This window comes from Coregonus lavaretus (assembly GCF_964263955.1).
Source record: "Coregonus lavaretus genome assembly, chromosome: 6".
NCBI lineage: Eukaryota > Metazoa > Chordata > Actinopteri > Salmoniformes > Salmonidae > Coregonus > Coregonus lavaretus.
Genome location: NC_139993.1, coordinates 3954645 through 3965559, shown reverse-complemented (window position 1 = coordinate 3965559; position 10915 = coordinate 3954645). Strand labels below are relative to the sequence as shown.

At 46.7% G+C, this 10915-nt stretch overlaps 1 protein-coding gene across 1 annotated transcript; it reads left to right on the top strand.

Annotated features, from left to right (window-relative positions):
* Positions 1-6225: 6225 nt before the first annotated feature.
* LOC311130594 (small integral membrane protein 28-like) lies at positions 6226-7792 on the top strand. Its single transcript, XM_084163376.1, has 2 exons — positions 6226-6393; positions 7260-7792. Exons 1-2 carry the CDS (start codon positions 6283-6285, stop codon positions 7674-7676), a joined length of 528 nt encoding a protein of 175 aa, XP_084019502.1. The 5' UTR covers positions 6226-6282; the 3' UTR covers positions 7677-7792.
* The last annotated feature ends 3123 nt before the right edge of the window (positions 7793-10915 follow it).

The following is a 10915-nucleotide window of genomic DNA, read 5'->3' as shown; positions in this document are numbered from 1 at the left end:
CCCTTCAGGCTGATGAAGAATCTCTTTGTGGAGGTCCAGCATGCCCTGAAGTATGCTGACATCTCTGTCCTCTTCAGCCTGGAGGAGAGCATACAATTCAGGGGGGAAGATGCAATGAAGGCCATCGTGAAGGCTGCGGCTAAAAGGTTGGATTCCAACCAGGCTCAACTGCGTGCCGCACGCTATGGTGGCGAGGTAGCCGTCTGTTGCATGGCAGATACCATCGCGCACGTCATAGGCGACTACGCCCAGGACTGGAGTTCTGACGGCCATTTTGGAGCGAGGAGGAGCCTTGGTAGTGGGAGGTCACGCACCTCCTCAAGCTCCTCAAAGAGTGACATCACCCTCACAGAGGAACTCTTGGCCCAGGGGGAAACCCTAGAAGAGGTCCAAGAGGAGGTGGCTGCGATCGACGACAACAAGAAATGTGACTCCGCTAGCTTGGAGAAGGCCAGCAGCAGCTCCCTCTCCGCAGACCTTGTGGACAGCACCTCCACACAGGTAAGGAGTCTACCATTAACCAGTATGTTGTTTAGTTATTGGGGCTGTTTGATTGTGAGGCACCAACTCATATCTGTTTGTCTCTCTACTAAGAAGACAGTGAAGGATGAGGCTGTGAAGGAAGGAGTGAGGAAGTCAGGAGAGGAGAAGCGAGGTCGCAAGAAGACCCTGAAGAAGAACAAGGTGTCTCCCCTTGGCACTGATGGTAAGTCCTCCCTTCTGTCAGTCCACATGTCTATTTGTCTTCAACAAAATTATATTATTTCACCACATTGTAATGTTAGGGGAAGAGACTATGATGAAGTTATCAGGGTCTTATTCATTAAACGGAAGTAACAGGGTGTCACGTTCGCTTAAGGAGGAGGACCAATGCGCAGCGTTGAATGCGTACATATTATTTATTAAACAGATCACCCGATCAAAACAACGAACGAAACGTGAAGTCCTTCGATACACACAAACCAAAAGGAACAAGAAACCACAACACAAAGTGAAAAGACCGATAGTTAAATATGGCTCCCAATCAGAGACAACCAGCTGACACTCGTTGCCTCTGATTGGGAGTCACTCAGGCCAACATAGATATACAAAACATAGACTTACACACCCTGGCTCAACCTAACATAGTCCCCAGAGCCAGGGCGTGACAGTACCCCCCCCCAAAGGCGCGGACTCCGGCCGCGCCAAACAACCACAACAGGGGAGGGACCGGGTGGGCACTCCGCCTCGGCGGCGGATCCGGCTCCGGACATGACCCAGGCACGGGTTGTGCTGGACTGACGACGCACACCCCTGGCTTGATGCGTGGAGGAGGAACGGGCCGGACCGGGCTGACGAAGCGCACCCCTGACTTGGTGCGGGGAGCAGGAATGAGCCGGACCGGGCTGACGACGCGCACCACTGGCCTGGTGCGGGGAGCTTGGATGGGCCGGACTGGGCTGGCGACGCGCACCACAGACTTGGTGCGGAGAGCAGGAACGGGCCAGACAGGGCTGACGAAACGCACCATAGACTTGGTGCGGAGAGCAGGCACGGGCTGTGCCGGACTGACGACGCACACCACTGGCTTGGTGCGGGAAGCTTGGATGGGCCGGACTGGGCTGGCGACGCGCACCACAGACTTGGTGCGGAGAGCAGGAACGGGCCGTGCCGGACTGACGACGCACACCACTGGCTTGGTGCGGGAAGCTTGGATGGACCGGACTGGGCTGGCGACGCGCACCACAGACTTGGTGCGGAGAGCAGGAATGGGCCGGACCGGGCTGGCGACGCGCACCACCGACTTGGTACGGAGAGCAGGAACGGGCCGGACAGGGCTGACGACGCGCACCACAGGCTCGGTGCGAGAGGCAGGAACAGGCCGAACCGTACTGGGGACACATGCCACTGGCCCTATGCAGGGATCAGGAACGGGCCGGACCGGACTGGTAATAAACCCCAGTACCTCTCGCCGTGCCTCCACACTTTCCCTCTCCTCTGTGACCAGTGGCCCCCTTAACCTGGCGGCCTCCTCTGCACACCCGCTGGACCGCTCCATCGCGGCCTCCGGCTGCCCCGTCGTCCACGTCGTGAGCCCCCCCTAAAAATTTTCTGGGGTTCTCTCCTCCCCGTGGACCAGGCCTCCCTAGTTCTCGCCAGACTCTCACTCCACTGCTTCAAAGTCCAACCTTTCTGCTCTTCGCTTGGCTGGGCCCAGTTGAGACTCCTACTCCACTGATCCCAGGTCCATCCACTCTCCTCTTCACGCTGCTTGGTCCTGTCTTGGTGGTTTCTTCTGTCACGTTCGCTTAAGGAGGAGGACCAATGCGCAGCGTTGAATGCGTACATATTATTTATTAAACAGATCACCCGATCAAAACAACGAACGAAACGTGAAGTCCTTCGATACACACAAACCAAAAGGAACAAGAAACCACAACACAAAGTGAAAAGACCGATAGTTAAATATGGCTCCCAATCAGAGACAACCAGCTGACACTCGTTGCCTCTGATTGGGAGTCACTCAGGCCAACATAGATATACAAAACATAGACTTACACACCCTGGCTCAACCTAACATAGTCCCCAGAGCCAGGGCGTGACACAGGGAGGAACTTCCTTGAACAAAAAAAAAGGTGTTTTTGTTTTCCATTGCAAAAGTTTTTTTCACGGTTTGTCCTAATGATGTCATGCCATGTTCTCTGTCACCTGTTCAGATACCGTGGCTGATGAGCCGGGGAAAAAACGATCTCTCCTCCTGAGGATTACAGCTGCCCTGGCAAAACTATTTTGCTTCCCCTGCAAAAAGAGAAGCGGCAAAAAGTAGTTGTGTGGGTATACCCACTTAGAGCACTTCAGTGCACTTGCCTCCTCTCCACAAACCCAGAGTCAACTCACAACCCATTTGATGATTCCAACCATACCCCCACGCTATTGTGGCGAGGGAGCCATCTGTTGCATGGCAGACACCATCGCACACGTCATAGATGACCATGCTGAAGATTGGAGCTCTGACGGCCATTTTGGAGCCAGGAGGTAGTAGTGACATCACCCTCACCAAGGAGCTCTTGGCTGAAAGGGCCAAGGAAGCGGACCAAGACGACGTGGCTGATGATGAAACTGGCATGACTACACCCCCCCCCCCCCCCCCCCCCCCCCCCAAAAATAAAATAAAAATAAAAACATGATGATTCCTCCCATAGCCCGGCCCGGACCTATTTCATTCAATAAACATGTACTTGCATCTATTTTGAACCTCTTTTTTTGTTTTTAACAGGCCTACTGTAGACTACAAATTATTAAGTGCAAATTGATGTGTGTACTGCATCAATATTATGAGTTCACTGTGCCAGTCATTATGAGTTCACTATGCCAGTCATTATAGTTAATCTAGGCTTTAACACTCTTAACTGTATTGGTATTGACACAATAAGAGTTACATTTGAGTATTTTCTCAATTTGTGTTTCTGAGGGAATACATCTGCAATATACTGCTAATAATGTTAATCGAGAGGGAAAAATACTTCTGGAAATGTACAAAAAATAATAGATCATATTCTTGCCTTTGACAGTTTAGATCATTCAAATGTAATAGCTTCAGGGTTGTGGAGGTCATAGTCTCTTATGACGGCTACCAAAGTCCATCCTGCTTTCACCACTCGCTCGCACCAGTCCAATATCTTAACCTCTCCCTACCGGAACCTAATCGAGTAGCTGGCCCGGCACTCACGCAAGATTTGGTTCTGGGTTGCAGAGATTATGGAGGTCAAAACAAGGTCTATGGCTGCGTTTACACAGGCAGCCCAATTCTGATCTTTTCCACTAATTGGTATTTTGACCAATCAGATCAGCTCTTTTTCCAAGAATTGGGCAAACGATCATAATTGGACTGCCTGTGCAAACACAGCCTGTCATGCAGGACCTGACCAGGAAAAACTCTATTCTGATAAACTGTCAAAGGCAAGAACATGATCTATACTACTATTTCCAAAAGTATTTTTCAATAAAGTTTAACATTATTAGCAGTATATTGCAGATGTATTCCCCATAATATACTCCAGCAAGCAAAAGCCTGGAAACGGAACAAGGTAAAATCAAATAAACTCCTGCCCTATACCCCACAAGGAAATAGGATGAAAGACTTGATGATGTGTATGTAGGCTATGTTTATTTAGCCTGCTCATTACTGCTATCAGATGTAAGCAGGCTGTTTCTGGTGTGCATTTTCACAGCCTTTGTGTGATGTGTTTCACCTAACAGCACCTATGACCAGGTGCTCCTTTGCTCTTCCGTCTCAGTCTACCTCTGGCAGTATCAAATTCTCGGTAAGCAAATCTCCCATTTGCATGCCCTGCGATTTGTTTTCGTTTTTTTCAGCTATAGTTTGAGTTTCTGCTTATGTAGGGATAAGGAGGTCAATAGGGAAAGGGGATACCTAGTCAGTTGCACAGCTGAATGCATTCAACCGAAATGTGTCTTCCGCATTTAACCCAAGAGAGGTGCGGGGGGCTGCCTTAATCGACGTCCATGGCTCCCAGGGAGCAGTTGTTGTTGGGGGTTAACTGCCTTGCTCAAGGGCAGAACGGCATATTTTCCCACCTTGCCGGCTCGGGAAATCGAACCAGCAACCTTTAGGTCATTGGCCCAACGCTCTTAACCACTAGGCTACCTGCTGCCCAATAGAGTGCATAGTCTCTCTCTCTCTCTCTTTCTCTCTCTCTCTCTCTCTCTCTCTCTCTCTCTCTCTCTCTCTCTCTCTCTCTCTCTCTCTCTCTCTCTCTCTCTCTCTCTCTCTCGTGTGTGTCTCTGTCTTTGTCTCTCTCTTCTGCACAACACTGTACCTCAGTTAGTCTTTGGTACTATTGTTATGTATTGACCTAATGGCTTGTAGACTTTAGAAAAGTGGCATTTGCTTAATGTAGGCTAGTATGTATCCACTATATATTTGGGCTTGCTTTCAATATTAGATAATGAGTTTAACTTGTAGATTTCTGATATTAAATGCTGTACAGTTATATACTTTTTATTCTACTGTAACTGTACTCCATTTACAATCTTGTGGTTGTGATTGTATGGGCACATTATTACTTGTAAGCAGAGTAATAACAATAGCAGTTGTTTTGTGTGTGGCGAAATTGCAAATCTGGAATAGGGGAAAGAGATAAGCAACAGTTTGTTCATTAGGAGAAGATGGAAATGACAAATCCATGGTCTGGACATGGTCACATGATACATTGGGCGCGCTCCTGCTACCTACCATACACATTGCGCCAGCGCAACCGCGCGCAGCTCCACCAGAAAAAAAAAGTGTAGCCTCCCGCTCAAGCCATCATCGGCAATGCGCGGACAGACAAGGCGATATTCCTCTGCCCTCCAAAACCAAACGAAGAGCAAACAACAACGCTTTTACCGGTGACACTCTTCGGTCATTCGGTAATATAAGGTAGTCCGTTTGTAACGCAAAATGGCTCAAAGCGGATTAAAAGAAGGCTTTTGTGTAATGTGATACCGGGAGACTGACGCTTGTTCATGTTTCACGGATGTTACAGTTTTTTTGCCTCTGTAGCGTTGTATGTTAGCAATGGATCTCTATCCCTCTTCGGAGTCTGTTATGCGGATAGGGAGGGAGTCGTGCCGTTTGTTCCCCTTGTGCTCTAGCTGTTGATAGCTAGCCTCCAAAGAAAATAACAATGAACTGAATCAAACAGTTTTGTTTTAGGCTTTTACCCTGCTGATATTTTAAAGACACACCCGGGAACATTTTGTATTTGTTGAACGAACCTTTTGTTGAAACTAGACAAACAGTTTGGGATCACCAGCTTCTTTGGGCAGTGGTGCATTGAGGCGACACAACAATTGGATTATCTTTGACCATTGACTGAGAATTGTTTTTAAAAGTTAATTTATCTCAGAGAATATAGTGGTGAGTTTTTGGACAGAGCGCATATTTGCGCGAAATTTGGATGACTTGACAATCTACCTGCCTACATTTGTGGAGAAGACCATTGTGAGGACTCGCCGGGCAATCGCATGTGTCCAGTCTAGTTGGTCTGGTCTAGAACGGCTTCATCACTGGAACACGACCACACAAAGCCTGCTAGAAAAACGATGGCGAATGACTCGATGCAAGTAAGTGTCCCCTGTAGCTCAGTTGTGGGTTCGTTTCCCACGGGGGGCCAGTATGAAAAATGTATGCACTCACTAACTGTAAGTCGCTCTGGATAAGCGCTTAGTAGTCGGACGTGTTTGTCTCGAGTTCTGCTACTCAGTTTAGCCGTTTGCCTACAACGACACCACGGCAGCATGCGAACGCTACTGGACAGCAGCTGGATAAAGTTTGGGCCAGCCGGCAGAGGGTCCATCGATTGGGTGACTGGGTCACCTTCTCCCCCCACGGTAGAGAGACAGTTACAGGTAAGGGATCATCAGCTTGTTGTTACTGAGTGAGTCTGATTCAGCAGTAGTCTTTACATGTAGACTACTGTGAGACCCAGAGATGTAACTTTTTGGTAGGCCCAGGAGGTAGGCAACCTGAGTCCTGGAGAGCTGCAGCAGTTTTTGAGTTGACTTTTTTGCTTTACACCTGGGAGGAGGTAGGTGGCATACTGGCTTAACAATCTAAAGAACTGACCGAAAATTATTCTGAACACTACTTTTTTAGGTGTATTATTTTTTATTTTATATTATCTTTTATTTTTCCTCACTGGAGGAGCGCTGTCCAAGGTACTTGGGCCAGCCTGTGGCTACACAGACTTCTGCAGGCTACACACTCTTGTTGTTGTTAGTTGAGTGCCTTAGCCTCTTGGAATAGTCTTGGATATCACGACTATGATGAGAGCTTGTGAGTGCAGTTCATGTCAGGGAAATGGCAAAGGAAAGCTTTTCGGGACTTTCAGCAGAGCGGAGTGATGTTGACGGGTCTTTAGTCAGTCATCCAGATGAGGATCAGCATTATCTGAGCACTGAAACCGATTGGTCGGGTGAATTTGGGACACTGATTGTGTCAACAGGGGAATAGAACACTCAGGCAATATCAAATGGCATAAGCTCTATTGAGCCTCTGTAGGATATCTTGATTTCACAACCATGTATGTTCAGTTTTGAGAAGATGGAAGAGGATCAACACTGATCCAGTGGAACATTGCCGTTTTGAGGCAAAACCCATTACTGATTTTCAGATTTCATATCTTTAACATAGTCCTGAATGTATTTTATGGGAATCTTTTTTCTGTCCTTTGAATGATGTGGTTTATTAACCCTTTCCCCTCCAAAACCACCAGGGCTACAACTGGAATGAGCTGAACCTCGACCAGGAGGGGAGGTCAGAGCTGCTCCTCTATGTGGTCCTCCCCGTCGCCTCCCTCCTCATTCTGGGCCTCCTGGTACTCCTGGCCTACTGGAGGTGCTCCTCTCCCAAGCTCAGCCTGGCCCAAATCATCGCCCTGGACCTCCAGGACGCCGAGAGCAGCGCTGAGTTCCTCTCCTCGCTCACCGGCCAACGCGAACGCCACACCAGCACCAGCTCTGACATGTCGGACAGTGTGTTCGTCATGGTCTACCTGCCGCCGCCCTACGAGGAGACGCTGACCAAGATCACACGCGCCGCCAGTCTGACCAGTCGGAAAGAGTCCATGAAGATAGAGGACCTGGAGGCCTGGCTGTGTCCGGAGATCAAGTCCAGTGGACGCTACGTGTGACTGGGGAACACTGGGACTGTCTCTCAAATGGCACCCAATTCCCTATATAGCCCACATAGGGCTCTGGTTAAAAGTAGTGCACTTTGTAGGGAGTAGGGTATAACTAGCAAGCTCTTTAGAATAAGGGGTTTTCAGTGGACTAAGAAAAACATCAGACCTGAGTTAATCTTTTGTGGGTACCAGCTTTCTACACAGAGGAGTGTGCAATTGTATGAAAGCTGGAAGCTGGAAATTGCATTGACTGGCTGTACAGCATACAGTACATCTAGATTCTCTACAGAGGACATACGCTGACTATGTACAAACCGTAGGTCACAGTAGGCAAATAAAACTCTTTCAACGATACAAAAAAGAATATACAATTAATTTGTGTTGTTTTTATCTCCTAAATGAAACCCATTTTTACTTCCACACTACAACCCTCCTGTACCTGTGTTGTTTTACAGTTTGTTCCTTATTTGGAGACTTAAGAATGTCAATGTGCAAAGTACAAGAATGTTAGTCTTATATGTAATACTGTATGTTATTTTATTGTAATTGTATTTATATGTAAGAAGGTACAAAGACCTAGCCTGGGTACCATGCCTTTGACAGGAGTGGCAAGGGGTGGAATGTTAGCTAGACTGGTACCTGGACTTACAAAGACCTAGTCCAGGTTAATAATTCCCTTCATTCCTTGGAATCACATCATGAATGTACTCCTAAAAACCTCAGACCTGATACGTTTTATAGACTACATAACAGATATGCAGTATAATTTACAAGTAATATGTTTGTACAAAGTGTTATATTGTTTTTAAATAAATAATAAGAAAAGCATGGTTAGCATGGTTATGATTGACAGAGTTCCGTCATCATCACTTATGCACTTTGGCTGCAAAGTTATAATCACATGCTGCCCCACTATGGTACATCTTGGTCATATCATGTAGACTATGTAGAGGTGAGCTCTCCTTTCCAAACGCATGCCTTACATTACAGCTATGGTCTTGCTGCGTTTCTGAGCAAGATTGTCAAGAAGTGTTAGAAATGTCCAGGGGTCCAACTAGATCTAGCAGCTACAGCATTTCATATTCTACTCTTTGTACCATTTATTCTTGTAAATGATCAGTTTCAGATAACTAGACTTCATGGAAGCATTTTTATTTAAAGCGTATTTATTCACCAAATGTTAATTGTTGTTAATTAACCAATTAATTTGAATAGTCTACTGTCTACATTATCGCAGAAGCCCAAAATTCAAAACATAATGTATTTTCAGCAAAATAAATGTGTTTATCTAATCAAAACCACATATTAAAACACAGATTTTCAGGCTACACCATAGAACAATAAAATGGATGGTTATTGGTTACATTGAGCATCAGGCTTCTCTATATGGAATATTTGTTTATATCATGTAAAAGTAAGAAAAGTCACAAAAGTCATGTCTTTAGAATATAAAAGTCATACAAAATACATAAAAATAAACTATAGCCTCTGGTAAGATGTAAATACACATCCTGTAGCCCAAAATGGAAAATAAGACATGCTATTACATGTTGTCTGTTTGGGATCTGCGGTAGGCTTCGTTGTTATATCTGTCTCCGTGTAAATGTGTGTGCGTCCATACATTCGGTTTGTGTGGATGTCATTTCTAGTATCCGCGCCTGCGACAAACCTCCATCCACAATTCCTGTTTTTTTCTTTCGGCCAAACAAACCCCAGAACCAGCCGCAACACTTCTCCTTCTCCTTCTCCTTTTTATTACTTTCCTCCTCCATCATTGCCATCCATCCCTTCATCCAGAAGGGTTCGGGTTCCTGTGAACAAACAGAGTTGGTGAGTCGAAACTACAGGCACCTTAATTGGGGAGGACGGGCTCATAGTAATGGCTGGAACGGAATCAATGGAATGGTATCGAACACATCAAACACATGGTTTCCATGTGTTTGATACCATTCCAGTGACTCCATTCCAGATATTGTTATTAGCCGCCCTCCCCTCAGCAGCCTCCTGTGGTGGAAACAAACCGCAGGAAGCCATCAGCATCAGCAACCTGGCAAAGATGAAGCTGCAGCTCAGTACAGGACAGACAACATTCAAATTGACTGATATTATCAATGAGACAACACAGAATACAGTGTAGCTTACATTCTCAAGGAGGAGTTCCTTCATTCTGTCAGCACTGGCTTTCTCAATGCAAAGCTCCAGCTTGGTCTTGTCTAGGGAAAATGGTGATAGGACAAGATAGGACATTTGAACGGAAGTGAAGAGTTCAAGTTGTTATTGTCCAACTGGTTAGCTGACTGTTACATGTAGCTGTTTACTCTACATCGGATATTGTTGTGAAGTTGTGAATGAAAGAACATTGTGGAATACAAGTAATTTACAAGAGACTAGGCCTGATTCTGAATGTAGCACACCAACAGTAACAGTGTTCTACCTGTATTATCTGGAGAGCTGGTCTCTCTCTTGACCGGGATGTTGATGCAGTATGGCCGGTCATCACCCTTGTTGGTGTCCTTGGCGAAGGTCAAGGTAGGCCTCAGTTGAGCCATGATCTCTCGGACCATGATATCGCAGACCAGCAGAGACCGTATGTCTGGGTATAGCTGGGCTTTAACCAATGGCCACTCATGGAAAGTCCTGAAGTACTTGCTCCTGATAGAGAGTGAGACGTCTTCTAAGAATGTGGCCATCTTGTCTGGCTCATCGTTGAGCTTCTTCAGAGTGCGTAAGAACAGTCTTTGGTTTTGGTATTTCAGTGCCTCTTTCTGAACCTGGATATCTATGTGCTCTACCATATCATTGCAAAGTGGGACGTCTTCCCATGAACCGTACTGCTGCTTGATTGTGCATGAATCTGGGAAGACAGAGTCAAAGACTTTCCTGACAAGACTAACAGGAACAATATCAAGGTTTGTCACCTTTGGTTTGTTCCTCTCTGCCTCCTTCGGAGGCTGGTCATGCACAGGCTTTCCACAGTCCTTTGTGGTTGACTCGAAAACATCAGTCTGTGGGAACTGCTTCAAAAAGGCAGCCTGACTGACGTCGAGAGCAAGAGGATTAACGGGGACTGTGTTGCTTGATGTTACAACCTCCTCATCGTCGTCCCCGACAAAGTATTTGGGGTCGATCCAGACTGCATCTTTGTTGGAGGAACGAGGCAGAGAAACAGGGTGGATGTAGTCCAACTTGATGTGGTCATTCAAAGGGAAAGCCTTCTGGAACAGTGCCAGTTTCCCGACCTGGGACCC